At 45.9% G+C, this 17349-nt stretch overlaps 1 protein-coding gene across 7 annotated transcripts in view; it reads left to right on the top strand.

Moving 5' to 3' along the window:
- The first annotated feature begins 2261 nt into the window (after nt 1-2261).
- The window catches only part of TMEM131L (transmembrane 131 like), an 81218-nt gene continuing 66130 nt past the window's right edge, over nt 2262-17349 (top strand). For 5 of the 7 annotated variants that reach the window (XM_061476304.1, XM_061476352.1, XM_061476295.1 and 2 more), the window contains exons 1-3: nt 2263-2430; nt 2709-2779; nt 9994-10037. In XM_061476304.1, the coding sequence (XP_061332288.1) occupies nt 2307-2430; nt 2709-2779; nt 9994-10037 (239 nt within the window). In that variant the 5' untranslated portion in view covers nt 2263-2306. Of the gene's footprint in view, nt 2431-2708; nt 2780-9993; nt 10038-17349 lie in introns of all 7 variants that reach the window. The other 2 variants (XR_009747382.1, XM_061476322.1) reach the window with 1 other exon arrangement.

Raw genomic sequence — 17349 nt, 5'->3', positions numbered from 1 at the left:
GAGCGGGAATGTAATTAGGTTGCCCGCTCCCATCTGATGTCTGTTACACAACATGTATCTCCCCATCTGATTGCAATGTTCTGCGTCGTGGCCCTGATTTCCTCCCAGTCCTGCCCATTGCATCCAAAAAAGCCTCCAGAAAGCAGTGTGTTCAGCCATGTCATGGAATTGGGGTGCCTCTACCATGACTGCAGAAAGCCTTACAGCCTCCCTCCATCCTTCCCAAACCTGCGAGCATGTCCCTTGCTTTTCACAGGGGAAGTGTTTTTCCCAGGTAGGCCTGGTCCTGGGCTGGACTGCAGCTCAGACCCCCTCTTACCTAACACTTTAAACTGTGTTCAGCTAAACCAGCCTCAAGACTGCCTAGAAGAGTTTTCCTCTATGCACCTACCCACTGCCAGCTAGACCCCATTCTGTAGACATAGAACACATAGTTGAATTCTAGACTCAGACAAGCAAACCCCTCAGCTCATGCTGACATTGGTTTTTAAAAACTCTGGAGAAAAAGCTAACAATTTACAGTAATACCAGTCTATGGCTCTAATTGGTGTTCCTACTGGGACCAGTCGAAAAAAGGGTGGGAACAACTCCCTGCTGAATGCACAGAATGCTCTTGGTGCCATACAGCCCCTCGGTGGTATTGCTATGTAAAGTTTATGCCGTTACAACCCTGTTTCTCTCTAAAGCAGCTATTCAAGCACCTATCCAAGCGTGGCTGCATGTCTGCCGGCAGACAAACACCCATCCATTCCCGTTTTAAACAGTGCTGTTTCTCTGCAAGCCCCGGGCAACCTGGGGTGCAGGCAGAGGGGTGCCATGGGGTGTGCCAGAGCACTCGCTCCTCTGCCTGCGCATGGGGAAGCACATGCAACAGCGCAGAGAGACAGGCTGGAAAACAGAAGACCCATCTAATAGGCAGAGAGCAGGAAAAAGGGGGGAAGAGAGGAAAGCGAAAGGAGGATGTGGGCAGGACACAAGACTGCATCACCGTATGTCAGCTGTTGTGCAATGCTGGCAGACACCAAAGTCTTCTCCTTTTGGGAGCAGGTCAGCAGGAGAGATGCACTGCCCGCATGCTGGCCAGCCTCACCTCTGGCCAAACCTGGGTGGCTTCCGGGTGGGAAAAGCTTTCATTGCTGCTAAGCAGAGCAGGCATGGGGTAGCTATCCCGCTGCTGATGGAGACCAAGGTCTCCCATGGCCTCATATGCTGTCTCCGTCTGGAAATGAAAATGGGTTTTGATACTTGCTTGGCTTTATTTATAGGCCTTCAGTGAGTAAGCACCGTTGTTTGCATTGTTTATGTGACTTACTATGTGCGATCAGTAAGGAGAGAACCAAATGCAATTCTGGGCTTGTGCAAACCTTGTTAGCTAGGTATTTGCTGTTTTCCTCAAGGTTTGCAAAACTTGTGTAACAACTGTTTTCCCCTGTAATTTAAGCATCTAAAGGTTTATTTTTTGATGAAAAGGGACAAATGTTTAAGAACGGCATGTGAGACAACGTGCGTTAAGACTGTGCAAGCAGCACATGCTGCTTCTGCTGGGCTCTGTTCTACACTTGTGTTTTATAAACGCCACAACCATCAGAGACCCACCAAGCACCGGGGCAGTTACTGAGAACCCAAATAGGCAAGGACGGCAGATGAAATCCACTGATGCGCAGCGCTGGTAAGCAGCAAGGAATACTGAGGCAGATAAACCTCTCTGACCGTTTCTCTTCCCAACCGTATACCGGCCGCATGCTTGGCAGCACTTTTCCCAGGAACATCTGCACGCGCAGGTCACTGGAGATATCTGGGTTTTCTTTTCCCCTCTCCTCCTCCATTCAGCTTTCCTCTCCGTGCCTCCCCCACCCCTTCACGCTGAACCCTGCTTTCCATCCTTCGCTCTTTTTCCCTCTGAAACAGCAGGGGAGCACCGGTGTCCCCACATCCCGCACGGGGTAAGGGATGGATGGCATCGATGTCAGGCCACGGTATAAGGGGGGGCGGGCAGCTCCCGCTCCCACCTCAAACCACGCCCCTCCGCACACACACACAAACGCGGCCGCATCCTCAACTCGGCACCGTCCTTTCCCGAGGCTCCCCCCGCCCCCTCGGGCCCGGGACCCCCCGCCTGCTCCCCCGCCATGTGCTCGGCGCTGCCGCCGCCGGGAGGCGTGGCCAGGGAGGGGCGGAGGGGGCGTGTCCGAGGCGTGTCTCGCTGTCGCGCAGCCGCGCGCGTGCCGGTGGGCGTGTCGGCGTGGTGCCCGCGGCCCTGCCCCGCGCCCCCGCCCCCGCCCAGCCGCAGCACGGCGCGGCACGGCATGGCGGGGCTTCGCTACCCGCAGCAGAGCGGCTATTGCCGCGCGGCCGCCGCCATGAACCTCCTGCTCGGCGTCTTCCACGTCCTCCTGCCCTGCTTCCGACCCGGTGAGGCGCAGGGGCAAGGTGAGCGCACCGGAGGGAGGGAGCGGGGGGCGCCGCCGCAGCTGCCCGCCTCGGGTGTGCGAGAGCGGCCGCCGCCCCCACCGCCGTCCCTCGGGCGGCTGCCGCGGTGGCAGCCCGGGGGCACAAAGGGAGATGGGACAAGGCTCGCAGCCTCCCCCCACACCCTTCCTCCCTCCCCGGTGTCAGCCGGGCCCCGCGTCGCTGCCTGCGGGCTTCGGCCTCCCGGTCCCCTGCGAGCGCGGCCGGCCCACCCTCGGTTTCTCTCTCTGCCCCTGCAGCCATCGAGCCCATTCCCGGCGTGGTGGAGCTGTGGCAGGCCGAGGAGGGTGAGCTCCTGCTGCCCGCACAGGTGAGGGGGCGCTTGGGGGGGGCGGCGGTGATTGGGGCCGGGGTGGAGGGTGTGAAGTGGGGGCGAGACCCGGGGGGGTCAGGAGGTATTACGGGGCCCCGGGGCTAGAGGGACAGTGTGTGGGGCCGGGGGGCGGGTGTGGGGCCCCGGCGGGGGGCGATCGGGGGCGGCCTCGCCCGCTGTCACACGCCACAGCCCCGTCGCCGCCGCGGCTTCCCCCTCCCCGCGCCTTGCCGTTACCGGGCTGAGAATGACGGTGGGGTTCTGAGGCATTATTCCTCCCTTTTCCTCAGTGTGCTTCCCTTTCCTGCCCCCGTTTTCTCTGCCCCCTTTCTTTAATGAATGCAGTAGTGCACGGTAAATACTAGATGTTCGGACAAGGAATACCGGGTATTTTGTATTTCTGTCTCAGACCTGCTCAGGTGAAGCCATTTTTCCCCTCCCTCCCCCCCCCCCCCCCAAATGACACATCATTTCTGGTGCTGGCCCTCTCCTGTCGTCGCTCAGTTCTGTTTTATTTAGCTGCTGCTCTTGAGCGCTAATGAGATTTATTAAATTCTGTGCTGGTGAGAGGAGCTGAGATGGTAAAAGGCAGGGGTGGGCTGGTGAGTGAGGAGGGGTGCTGTGTGGAATGGAGGTGGTGGTCTGGAGTTGTTGGCATTTGAGGCAGTCATTTAACTTGCACTCATGGACTCTGCCATATGTTGAGCTGTGCCTTCCTAGACTTGAAGGCACCAGGCTCATAAATGGGAAGAAGCAGTCCTTGGGGACATCATCTTATGTGAGGGAGGGAAAAGAGGGTAATTTATTTCTCTTAAGCCATTATATCATTCTCTGTTTAGTGCTCAGCCGCTGATACCTATTAACACAGGGGAAAAAGAGCAGAAGTGTTATTTCTTTCCTCAGCTAGCTAACAACTGATGCTGCTTATTGGGGCCCAGCATTTTGTATTGTGGTGTTATGAAAGTGTCACCTACTATATATGCAAATGATTATATATATACATGTGTATATATATATATGTAGTTACACTGTTCAGAATTTGCCTGGTGCAGTAGCTAAGGGAAGGTGCCCAGGGATGCTGAAAGAACTCGACCTTTTGCTTGTGCATTCATTACCTTGAAGACATTAAGATGCATTAGATTTAGAAGCATGTAATGCAGTCCTTTATAGTCACTTCTCATAGCGAAGCTGCAACTGACTGATGATGACGTGATGTTTGCTTCCTGAGGAGATTAGGTCCACTTGGAAAACACTTTGTTCTTGAGCATCCTCATAAAAATGAACTGTGGTGTAGCTGAAGGAAAGCCAGGCACGAATGGCCCATGAACTTGGCATGATTGAGCATATGGTCCTGCCGAGTCCTTGCAGCATGAAAGGCAAAGCTGAGGCTGCTGCTCTTCTCTGTCGTTACTGTAGATGCTGTGGTTGGTATGCAGGAAAGAGAGCAGGTCTTCTGGTTTCAGCTGTTTCACTTTCAGAGTGAGGAGTGAAAATTGCTATAGGCTTATTGAAATACAAAGTGAATGTTAAAAGCCAGATGAACCATTTCCTGAGCACTGGTGGTGCATCAGCTGTTTTGCATGCTTTTCCCCTCCTAGTGTGGGGACCACAGCAGCATCTGATGCATCTGTGACTGCTCAAGCTGAAGCAGAAGGACCTGGGTTCCTCAAACACAGTTTTAAGACCAAAGCTTGATTCCAGGCCCAAGGCTGATGCCCACATTTCTGTTCCCTTGTGGGCTTGGTGTCTGTGGCTGAATTTAAAGCTGCCTTTTATAGTTGTCAGGGAGGATGAAAGGAGACCTCTCTCAGCCTGTGCAGATACGGCAAGGGACCCTTCAACATCCCTTCCATGGAGTGTTTCCATGGCATTGCTCTGTGATTGCTGGTTGTGGCTTTTTCCTGAGTGCCCAAGGAGTCGAGGGTTACCCACTCTGCCACGATCCGCTCTGGTGTCTGCAAGGTCCTGAAGGCAGTTCAGCATCGTCACCCTCCCAGGTGACTGTTCTGAGTTGGTGAGGGGCATCAGCAGAGACACTGGAGACTTGAAAAATCACTTCATCCATTAACATTTGACTGCCCTTTCCTTTTTAGAGGGGTACTTAAACTGCAAGAGGTTTATTGCTTATCTGTCTCCACTAAAGAAAAATGGTCTGCCTTACTTCTACAAGGAGGTTGTCCATATTCTCTTCCTTGCAAAACCAGACTTTCTCACTTAAACCCTCACAGAGGGTTGTTGCCTGTTGTTTGTGTACCATAGCAGTGGTGATGCGATGGTGAGGATCTAGTAAGAGGAAGAGCTTCCTTGCTTTTGAGTGGATAATATTGTTTGATAGGGAATATCTGAAGGTTGCTTCATTCATGTATTTAAAGATGGGTCTCGGGGAAGACTTCGGGAATGGGAAGTGCCATGGTTTCTCGGTCTGGTTCTTCCTGTTCCCTTTTGGAGGAGGGCAGGAGGGAGTGTGGCACAGGAGGGCAAGGACTTTGCATATAGAAGTGAAAAATCTAGAGAAGGAATTGTGCATGCTTCTCTCCCAAAGTGTCTCCCTCTCGCCTGTGTGTTGCAGGTTCCAGGCAGGGATGTGCCCTGTCTGCCCAGCTGTTTTGCCCATTTCTGGTGGGTTACCAATGCTGTCTGATGGATGTTTTCCCTTTCAGTCTTGACTTTGCGCTATTATCTTATTTTCCATGCATCATCAGCTGCCTGTGACAGAGCAGTTTTGAGCATTCCTTGCTGCCTGCAGAATTTGAGGGTGAAAGTTGGACGGGTTGGTAGCCCAGTAAGCCTTCAGGTTGCTGGCGCGTGCTTTTGTTCAAGGAGCCCGTACCGAATAAAGACATCGTGTTAGGAGGCGAGGGAGGGGGAAGCAAAGCATTTTAATATTTGTACTTGCTTTCTAGGCCTCTCACAGCATTGCTTTGTCTATGTGAACTGCATGAATTTGCATGCTGCAGCGAAGCCGCCCAGGGCCCCTGTGCCTCCACCCCGGTTGGTCGTTCTACCTTCTGTTTCCTCTTGCTTCCCTTTCATTGTCTGTGCTTCTTGCATGCCCCCTCCCAGCTTCCCTCTCGCACGTGTTTGTGCTTTTCTTTTTTCTTACCCCCTTATGCTTGTGATCCTTTGAGTTTGGCTTCCTCTGAAGCCTGCAGAGCTGTCTGGGGATGGCTCACCTACTACTCTTGCTCCACAGCCGAGCCTGAAGGATGTGCGTGGGCTTGCGTGCTGGAGCTGAGGAGCAGCTGCCTGTATCTAGCATGCTGACATTCTTCCATTGGTCTGCAGCTTCCTCCAGCATTTTAATGTTTCTTCCTGGGTTCCCTTTTTGCTTTGAGACAGGCTGGGTTTCCCAGTCAGATGTGGTATCCATATTCCTTTGTGCCCAGATCCCCTTTCTCTTTGAAGGTGGTGTGAAGTGTGAGGTAGCCACCTTGCTCTCCTTCGCCTTGAACTCCATTTTATAGCAAATGTCCCTGTGGTGGGTGACTGGGTTTTTGATTTTGTTTTTCTTCCCATCGTTTGTCCTCGCTGTGGAGAAATGTAGAGCCTTGCCTGCCCTGATGGTTGGGAGATGCTTGGAAAACCAGTGGGATTTCACCACAGAAAATCTCCAGTGTGAGAGACTTGATTAGAGCAGTTGTGGTTTTTATTCAGACTCCTTATAATTTTGTGGTTTTGCTTGTTTGTTTGTAACTTGTTAATACTTACTTAAGTAAAATGCTTGGGAAAAAAGCTCCTTTGTGTAGGACTTGACACCTAAGCCCTTCACCATTAAAGGCTAAAAAAGCTCCAAAGAGGAACAGCCATGGTGGAGCACTTCAGTGCAAAACTTAAAGGCAGTTATATTTTTTTTTTTTTTGCTGTTGGAAAGGAGAGGCAAGAGCTCAATGAAAAGCACAGTAAGGGTACAGGGCCTGCTGCCTCCACTGCCACGAGGGTATGAAAGGAGAAGCACTGTGTGGGTGATTGCTACGAGCATCTGAAGGCATGGGCAGGTGGGTTGGGTACCTGCAGAGCAGGGCATGCAGCACTTTCCTTTCAGCTTCTTTGCTTTTGAGGGAGGAACTAATTTAAAATGAAATGAAGGTTAAATTGTAGGTCTTGATGTCATGACTGAAAATGATAGTAAGTCATCAAAGGCAACATAGACCAAACTCTTTGGTGTCAGTGCCATGCCTGTCTGCTGTGATGGGTTTTCTACCATTCCTGCACATTGCATGAAGGAGATGAGTGAGATGTTTCATTAGAGGAACGCCTTGTGTATGTTTTAGTTTGCTTGCAGATAGGAGATTACAGTGACAGACATTTCATTTTACTGTTTAGGGTGCTTGAATTTTGGAGAAGAGAAAGATGCCACAATATTTGCTGTATTATTACAGATGCTGGGCAAATACAGAGATGCTGCCTGGGTTTTCACTTTAAAGGTTCTGCTCAGTTCTGAAAGATTATTGTATTGTTTTTTCTTTTCCCATGTAGTAGCAACTAGTCTTCAGTGCAGCTCAGGGGCTAATAAGGTTAATTGTTCTGCTGATTTCGAAAGCTGATGAAGACCTTGATCTTGCTTATGTATCTGAGATATGCAGCACTGCAGTATGTCATTAACAGAGGCGCATTCCATCAGCTATGCACAAATTAAATGTACGGAGTCACTGACTTCAAAGCAGGGTTTGTCGGAAGGTACACAATTTGTGTGAAAGCCTGAGACAGACTTGGGTGAGAATTGGGTTCCTCTTTGGGCTGTTAAAGGGCTCCTTCAGCCTCCCAGCTGAGCTTCTGGATGGTGCTGATAGGACGTGGGGGTGGTTGGCCATGCAGATTATGCAGAAGCTGTCAGCCCAGGCTCTCAACACTTGTGTGACATGAGAGGGACACTTTCAGGGGCATTCTAGCACAAAGATAAGCACCTGCCCATATTCAGGATGAAGTTTGGAGGAAGCAGATTTTTTTTTTTCCTGTCATGGATAGGCTGCTGGGACCTGCATTTTAGCTTCAGAGCTGCTCCCTTTCTCCCATCCCCCTGTTACTACTTGTCTGGTCCTATGGTAGTTTAAGAAAGCTTGCCTTGTTAAATCCTAGTGTAAGTATACGTGTAGCCTGTGGCATATAGAGGAGAGAAGACATGGAACTCTGTGCATGCTTAAGAGTAGAGGGTAATTTTTCTTTCTGTAATTACTTTTTTTCTTGCACAGTTGATCTTCTATGCTGTGGCTGCATTATAGACTGGGGAGGATTTTGTCATTGTTGCTTGAGATAAAGCAAAAAGGAGAAGTGGCAAGATAGCTAGTGTTAAGGGTGAGCACCGTATAATGACAGAGACACAGGTTTCTGATACCTGGCAGATGTTAAGCCTTTTAAAGGAGGAGTTAAGCCATTTAAAATGAGGATAGCTCGCCAGCTTGTTGTGGCAGAGAAGCTGTTTCTGGAGGGTGTGGATAAGGAGTTTTCTAATTCTGCTTGGTATGTACTGAGGTTCTGAAGTTCAAAAGGAGCCTTGAGAAGTTAGGTTTATATTGTGCTGTACTTGTAGGGTCTAACAGTAAGGCTTGGCTGGATTGTTGGAGGAGATGGCTGGGTGATCGTGAGGGGCAGGAGCTAGGACCTCTAGGTAAGCAGATCTGTGCTAAAGGCCCATGTGATGTTGCAGATCCTGGGCAATTACTATGGTGTCTCCAAACACTCTTTAAGGGCATGCATACAGAAAGATTGTCAAATCCTCAGATTAATTTGTCAGTCTAGTTCAGATTAGGTTATACTATGGTGAAGGCTTTGCTGCTGCTGTTGGATGAGCTGCTTGTGGCAGAAGGATCGATGTTTAGATGCATCTGGTAGCTTTCGGCAAGAGCTGTAATAATACTAGCCATATTGTCATTATTCTAGCTATAGTGTGAATTATTAATATTATTGTTAGTAACCATATTTGCTGCCTTAGTATGGTTGCAGTCCCTGTCCCCCCCGCACAAGGCTCAAGTGTTCAGAAATCCTGTCTGCCCTGTTGAGTACACGAGTAGGGCTGCCTGGTCTGCTTAAGCATCTGAAGCCTGCAGAAAGATGTTCAGTTCAGTGTTTGTGCAGGTGATTTCTCTTTTCTGTTTCCAGTATGTAGTGCAAATAGGAGCTAGAGTCAAAGCTGGTGACTTGGGGCCTGTTCCGTGATGCACTTACGTGGGAAACGTGTAGGAGGGCTGGTGGAAGGTGCATTCATTTAATTTTAAAAGTCTTTTTCCCCACTGCTCTCCACAGTTTTTCATTGCTATGATCTGTAGCTTATGTCTTGTGAAACCAGAAGCAGTAGCTGGGAAAACTTACCAGCTGTTCCTGGCAGGATAACTGTGACCTCTTCCTGAAAAATGTTAATCTCCCTAAAGTTGTCCCTGGTTTCATCAGTGCTGGTTGGGTGGCTGTAACGTGCTCCATTTTGAGTTGTACCTAAAGCTTTCCTGGAGATCTTGGCTGGTTCAGAGCAGCTACCTGCTTGTTTTAAATGGTTTTCCTGCTGGGAGCTCATTGAACCAACGCTTGAGTTCATTTCTGTAGACAGCTCAAAGAGGTTAGTTGTGAACTGCAAGCTGGCACAGTGTGTTAACTGCATGTCTCAAAAATTGCTCTGGTCCAGCTACTGAGCTAAGCTGTTGTGTTTAGAGCTTCTGCACTCTCTCGTTTCTTTATGTGCTGCTGATCACTGAGGAGATCTGGGTTTGGGATCTTGTGGTTCCTGTTTGAACATGGTACCTTGCCATTGCTTTTGGCATTACCACATGATCTGAGTTTCATTCTGCATCCTATTTTCTCAGGTGCTCACTAATGAAATTTACTGATGGGGGTAAGTAATTTGAAGGTGGAGGAAATAGTCTTCCTGTAGTTTGAGGACAACTGTTTGGTTTAGATTGAAATTGTATGGGTGAGCAGAGTTTTGTATAGATGTATAAGTGGAAAAATAAGTATTCAGTGAACACTTGGGGAAAAAATAATGGATCAGTCATGTTAGGTCACCATTTGTCTTGGTGAAATGAGCTGAAACCTCAAATGGGATGGCCAGCACCTACCTTACTCGAATCATGAAGGAATCTCTGTAGGAATTCGAGATTTCAGAGTTTGTTTTGCAAGCAAGTCACATGAGAGTCCATCTTCAGTGGAGTTAAAAATGGTGTATACATACAGTGTACTTTGTTGCAGTTCTGAGATTCTTACATAGTATTTTCTCTGTTTGTCAGGCTGATTTGGAGGAGGATGTGGAAGAGCATCCACAAGAGCAAAGGTAAGCAAAACTCAAATGAAAACAAAGAGTTGTGAAACTGTTTTTTTTTTTTCTTTAGGAAATACTGAAGTGTAATTGGACAAACTAATAAAATTATTTTTTTATTATATTTATATTTATTATATTTTTTCTGCTGCATATTAAATGGATTTTCATTACTTGTAGCTCGCTGTTTTCTCAACTAATGTTGATACTAATCTCTTAGCAATACTAGCAAATAGTGCGCAACATATGAAAGACTGGTATGTTCTCTTGCATCTCTTCTTATTCTAAGGTGCATTTGCTTTTACACATTAAAAAAACCCTGTGTTTATTAATTCTGCTCTATTGTATATTTTGTAATGAATTTATTTAAACAAGAGGACAATTTTCCTTTCCAAAATCTGCGAACATAAGTAGTCTTGGAGTCGTAATTTGTACCAAGGCAGGGAGAGGTGCAAGGAAGGTTTAAAGCCAAATGCTTACTAGTGTCTTGCTGTGGAACAATAAATATTCTGCCTTATTCCTTGAAATCAGATAAAAAATAAAGCTCTTAAGAACCACAGCCTCAACTCTGCTGTTTCTGATAATATCAGGCCTCCACTGTTTTGAAGGGTTGGGTAAATAGCATCACAGATTATTTTTTTAAATACACATTTTGTTTCCTCTGAGTGACCAGATTAAAATGCTTGGACATCTACCAGTGAAACACTTCCTTCCTTTGGTATGTGTTAATGTGGGTACAGCTTTCAGTGCCATGCCAGGCAGAAAGATCACAAGACTTAAAATAAACACGTGTAACACCACTGTGCTCTGGTGGCTGCATTTAGCCAGAAATGCTTTTCTCATTTATCTCCATGCCCTTAGCTTGGCTTTGAGAGCCAATAGATCTGATAAAACACAAGCCTTGTTGGGAGCTGGCAGAAGGGGTAAACCTGGGGGTGGGAAGTGGATGGTTATGGTGAGTGTGGTCTGTCCTGAAGCACTGTAACACTTTCCTCTCCCTCTTTCTGCCCCATTGGGAGCCTTCTTGTCTGAACCCGGCATCCCATTAGGACTCCTGTGCCTCATCACCATGGGAATGACAAAAGTGGTATCAAAACAGGATGGGATGCTTACTGATGCCTCTGACAGCTGGAGCTGATGGCTTGTTCTTTTCCTCCTCCTGTTGCAAAAAGAAGGATAAACCATTGAGAGCTGGCATTTCCCCTGATTTTCATCTGGGGACTAGAATGGGTTTTAATGTTACATTTTCACTGCATGCTCTTTATTGAGCGGTAGTGAGAAGACAGCGGTCTCAAATGCTGTGCTTAAAGTGGTTTCTGAGATTTTTCATTAGTAGGCAGAGATGTAGCTTAGGGAAAAAAATACCTACCTGCCTGTTTTTCTCTGGAAGTGAATGGAGTAATGGGCTACTATGGCAATAATAAAAATATTGTTGAAAGATAAACTATTTATGAGACTCAGGAAATAGGAAAAAGTGGTTTGACTCTTTTCTTGTCATTCAGGTGCTTAAAGGTTTTTCTAGTAATTATTTCCAAAAATGAACTTGTTTTGTATAAGTGAAGCTTATGAGGTTCACTTGTATGAATGGAAACATCCTTCTATTGTCATACTGAAATGCTTCAGGAAACTTGCCTAAACAGACACTAGGTTTTGCGCATCTCTTAAACTGTTCTGGTTTGCTGCCATATATAAACACCAATCTATGTGTGCTCTGGATACTGAAGGAACGTTGTAGTGTAGACTTTATAAAGAAGACCTAGCAAAGGTACGTTAAAAAGACTAGAATTTCTTAGTTTGTTTCCAGATTAGCTTTCATTCCCTTATCTTATATTACTATATGGTGAAATCATGGGGATTTCCTTTTCCTGTAGCAGCAAAACCTGAAAGCTTGCAGCATCTCCATCTCATTGTCTGCCAGCGTGCCCTAGGGAAATCAGCTAAAGCTGCTGAAATTTGGTTTGAAGCCTATAGAAGCAAAGCACCTTAAAGTAGTACTGTGAAAAGAAGTTAATGGAGATAGAGAAAACAGATTTTTTTTTTTTTCCCAGGCCTGAAGAAAGTGTAGTTTGGCATCTTAGGGCATAGAGGAGAAAGTCTTCTCCCAAAACATTGTTTTATTCTGTTTTTAATTCTAGGTTAATGGGCTCCCTTGGGAGCTTGCTAACCTACTTTAAACAAACAAAAAAATAAAAGGTAATGTATTACCAGTCTGTAAACTGACTTCCTGTGCATGTGCATCACAGGAGCTTCCATTTGTGGTGGGCTTCTTGGTTTGCTATTGTTTTTGTGGCAAGTGCACAAGGGGGGAGGATGTAGTCTCACTATTTCTGCCTTAGGTTTAGCTTTAACAAATACAGAAGTTTGCATGGAGGTAAAAAGACATTGTCAAAATAGCAGTTTTTGTAAAGAGCTATTTCAGAGGTGAATGAGAAGTGGTTGATTTGGAGGGCTGTGGTCAGAAAAAGGTAATTAGCAACTCCCGATTTCCAGCCTATTCCCTGGTTGCTTGGGTGCTACCACAGATTGCTTTCTGCTATTTTATCTCTGGATCAAACTCTGAAATAAGAAATACTGAACAGTAGATATTTGAGTTGTTGGATGTACTGCTTCGGGCCACAGTCTGTGACAGAATTAGAGCCATATGTATTTGGATTAACCTATTGAAAAAAGCTTAGTTTCCTTAAAAAAAGTGTTTGTGTTTAAAAGCAGTAAAAAGGTGTCTCCAAGAACAACTGTGGCTTGGGAAGTTTTATTAGAAGAATGTCAATGTTGGGTGTTGACAGAAAGGTTGTTTTGGTTTGTTTTTTTTTGTGGGTGTTGGCTTTTTATGTGGTTGTTGTCTCCCACCCCCCTTCACACTGGTGACTGTTCACTTGCCATAGCTGGCAGTAGCAAATTTTGAGGAGTTAGGTGCCTGCTTTTTATTAGGCATTTGCTAAAGCAGCAGAACGAGTCAAATGCAGAAGTCGGGCACAGATAAAGGGACAGTACTGTCAGGTGATGTGCACAAACGGTGCTATCAAAATATTCAGCTCTCCACTTCAAGGAAGTAGACACTGGACAACCCAGAGAAAAAAAAAATGTTTTAATATGTATGACACTATTAATCCTTGGATTTGAGGACTTCTGGAGAAAGGTCTTTTGAGAATCCAGTTTCCCAGCTGACTTGTTAAATAACATTTGCACTGTACTCGGCTGCTTTACTCAAGACGAGGAGCATGCGTTCTTAATATGTGATGGGCATTAATAGTCCACGAGAAAGAAAAGCCATACAATGCTAAGAGTATGGTGTGTAATTGGTAAAAGGACAATTTCCAGCCCTTACCTGTGACAGTTAGGGCATACTCTGCTTTGAGTAGATAGGTATCAGCTGCTAGGAAAATGATAAATGTGATGCAGTTAGCTCAGTCACGCATTTCTGTTGAACTTTTGCCTTTGATCACTGGGAGAGCGTTTGACCCTGTGGATTGGAACTGCTTGGGGAAGTAGATGGTATCAGCTCCCAGTGGGTTCTTGCTAGGGTGGTAGTGCAGCCCTGGAGTGGCAGCTGGTGCCTGGCACTTTGACCTCTCCTGATTACCAAGTGGGATTGATTACTCCTAATCCTGTGATTTTTGCTGTGTCCCTGAAGCAGCGCTCCAGACACAGAAGAGAAATTGGAAGGTAGCAAGGGAGTAGCTTACTGGTTGCCTGAGAGACAATAAAGCAGTTAAGGTGCCTTGACTGCAGAATTACTTGGGGGTTTAGTGGATGTGTAAGAGATGTGTTTGTAACATTTGCCTCAGGAAGAATCCAGAGTGGCTGGGGAGGGTGAGCCTGCTTCAAGTGAGGTCACACCTGGCAATTTCTCACTGGCCAGAGCTTCATCTCATCTCCAGTCGAGACATGGATGAGTCTGGTGCTGTGAATGGACTGTTAAGACACTTCAGAGGGGGCCTCATCCTTCAACGAAGTCTCTGGTCTTAGTGCCATAACTCTGACAGTCCAGTTCTTTAGAAGTAATGGCAAGGGACTGGTGGTACTGGCCTATGTACCAGATAACTAGCTTGGCTGGTGGCTAAGCCAGGAAATGAAGATTGAAAAAAATAGGTTAGAATCAACTGGATTTTTTTCCTTCTGTTTTTTTGTTGTTTTTTTTTTTTTTTTAACTGAAAGCTGACAATAAAGAAATACAAATTTTGTACCAGGAAAAAAAAATCCAAATTATAATAAAAACAATGTTTTATGTTGATTACTTTTTAAACATTTTTATTAAAGTCAAACTGAGTATCCATTGAGGAAGTGTTTTGAAATGAAGAGCTGAAAGATAGTTTTGATAGTATCAGTGAGTGCTTGAACTGTTTGAAGGTACCATCCTAAACTAACATTTTCAACCTAAGCTTGTGTTGAGTACCACAATCATTTAGATTGTCATTAAATTTACCTCCTCATTACATGAAGACTTCCTAGAATATGTGCTTGATCCTGACTTGTGATCGTGAAATTTGCTTTTATTAAGTTGTTAGTAGTTTTAATTATTTTTTTCTTTACAAAAGAAGCAGAAATCATTGTGTGTATTGAAAAAAAAAGCTGCATTTCGTGTGGAAGAAGCTTTTTAGTTAACATTAATGCACTTGTGTATAGCAACACATCTCTACAGTATGCATGGAATGGGTGTTTTTACTGGGTTGCACCCAAACCTGCTTCGCCATTGGTTAACTTTTGTTTTTACTTGATAAGTCACTGCTGTTGTATCCTACTTACACCAAATCACCAAAGGACTACTAGTTTTAAGTTTTGCTGGGTGCCTAAAGAAATGAAATTTACTTTATATAATGTACTAGAGAAGTAAAGGAGCGGAAATGAGATGTCCACACACATACCTGTTATGCTTGGGTGAAAATCCCTACAGAAACACATTTGGGAGCACAGAGGGTAATGCGAAGCCAGAACAAAAAAACAGCTTACAGATGAAAATTGCTAGAAGGCCAATGAAGTTGGGGGGGCTCTTATAGATGAAGAAACAAACTGTTCTGTAAGGAACTGTCAGTGTTACTCTTCCTCCCCTTACGTATGCTTCCACCAGGAACAGGCAGGGTGGCAGGTTGAGCTATTGCTGCTTTAATCTTTTATCTCTGTTTTATATGTTGTAATTCATTCCCTGATGAACTTTGCCTTGCTGAACTTTGTATTAAATGCTGTTAGGGACAGCTGTCCGCTTGTGTGTGTTGCTTCTGCCAAAATAGCATTCCTTTTGCAGCATTGTGTTGTGTTGATACGGGTTGTAAAAAAAACTGTTTAGTTCTGTTGTTTGTGGTGGTCTTTTTTTTTTTCTGGGACAAGGTATGACAGCTAGCAAATGAGTCAAGCTATCCAGTTATTTATTTGTCCTTAAGTTGCTTTCAGTCACTTCTGAAATGAGAGGAGGGGCCTAGGCCAGCTCTACTGTGTTTCACACCAGACGGAGGAGCTAATGCTATGTATGGCCTTCTAAGATCTGGAGTTAATAGCAAATCATAGAATGGTTGGAAAGGACCTTAGGATCATCTGCTTCCACCGCCCCTGCCATGGGCAGTGAAGCCTCACAGTAGCAGAGGTTGCTCCAAGCCCCATCCAGCCTGGCCTTGAACACTGCCAGGGGTGGAGCATTCACAACTTCTTTGGGCAGCCCATTCCAGTGCCTCACCACCCTCACAGTAAAGGCCTCCTCCTGTATATCTAACCTGAACTTCCAGTGTTTAAACCTATTATCCCTTGTCCTGTCACTACAGTACCTAAATGGGACAGCCCTGCTGTGTCTTGCAAAGAGCTGACCTGCTTCTGTCCTGGGCATAAGTCCTACTTGACATTAACTGAAATACTTTAAAGGTGATGCATGGCCAGATTGTTACTGATACCCTGTTGCAATCCCACTTGTCAAAATCTTGCCTGCTTTCACTGAAGAAGCCCTGATGGTATGTATGCATCTCTCTTGCTGTTGTATGCCCTCTTGGGTTGGAAGAAGCCCATGGTCAGCCTGTTGACTGTTGGATCTGTACACTGGCTTGTATACTGACCTTTGTCATCTATGGGTGACAACCTGGCTTTGAGAAATGAAAGCAATCTTGGTGTGGTCATTGAGAATTGGCACTTGTGCTTTCATATGGCTCACACTCCCTCAAAAAGCCACACTGGCTGTCTTTACACCGGTTTCTATACTGGTACAAATAGCAGCAGTGACAGTCTCCTCCCAGCTGGGGCTATGAGGTTGTTGATTGTGCAAGGGTTAGTGTATGCGAAGAAGCTGTATGTGTGAATATGTGTTACTGAAGTAAACTATCTCACATAACCTGGTTTAAATGGACAAATAAACTGCTTTACATTTTGGTGTCCTGTATCTTTCTCTTATTCTGTCAATTTCTTCACTTTCTTTTCCCACTTTCCGGTTGCATGGTGGTACTCGTGCCAAGGCTGCCTCTGCTCCCTTATCTGCTGCAGTGCAGGAGAAGCTGCAGAGGAGCCCAGCCAGATCTGCTGCTCTGCTCACTGTTGGTGAGATAGAGGAGCAGATCAGTCTCCAAAAGTGTGGGGCTGAGAGGGAGAACATCCTGTTGGAAGTGATGCCTTATTGGATCAATAGCTGTTGGGTAGGAGAAGGGAAAGGCATTTGCATCTGTGTGATGGATAGCCTTGGAGGCTCCTCCTGTATGTAGCTTATGCTTTGGGGCAAAGTCCACCCAGAATTCATGGCCTTTACGATGAGGGCAGTCCTGATCTGAGCAGGTGGGACAAAAGAGAACATGGTGTCTTATTTACCATTCTGTGTTAGTTTCAGTACTGTCTGCAAAGCTACACAGGAGCAGAGACAGGTTTCATGGTGACGCAGGCTGTGAGTATCATCATTCAGCAAACACATGGGGACAGTCAGCTCTTGCTGCCAAGCAGCCACATGCTGTGAGTGCCCTGCAGGTCCTCTGTGTAGATGGCATTTTTCTTGTTCAACTTAACCTTCCTTGTTTGGAAAAAGAGGATGTTAGGATATGCTTGTATGCTTAGAGGAGAGCAAAAGAAGGCAAAAGCAGGTGCTGTGGCATGTTTGTCCTTGTTCTAATCCTTGTAAACTTAGTGTCCCCATAACCCATGCATACTGCTTCTATAGGTAGTTCAGAATAGGAACTCTCTTCTTATGCTTCTACTTTTACATTTTAATACACTAATAATGAATTTCAAATGCGTGTTAATCTCAGGCTAATCCCTCTGATTTGTGGGCAGTGGGCCACAAAAGATTTTGCTTTATATCTGTAATTTATTATTAATATTTTTATTTCCTTAATAGCTGCTTCTTAGTTACCCTTAAAAGAACTTAATT

This window comes from Pezoporus flaviventris, unplaced genomic scaffold, assembly GCF_033815535.1.
Source record: "Pezoporus flaviventris isolate CSIRO_AGI_PZ_B2104156 unplaced genomic scaffold, CSIRO_AGI_Pfla_v1 ptg000002l, whole genome shotgun sequence".
NCBI classification, from domain to species: domain Eukaryota; kingdom Metazoa; phylum Chordata; class Aves; order Psittaciformes; family Psittacidae; genus Pezoporus; species Pezoporus flaviventris.
Note: the sequence above shows the minus strand (reverse complement) of the source record. Positions and strands in the feature narration are given on the sequence as shown.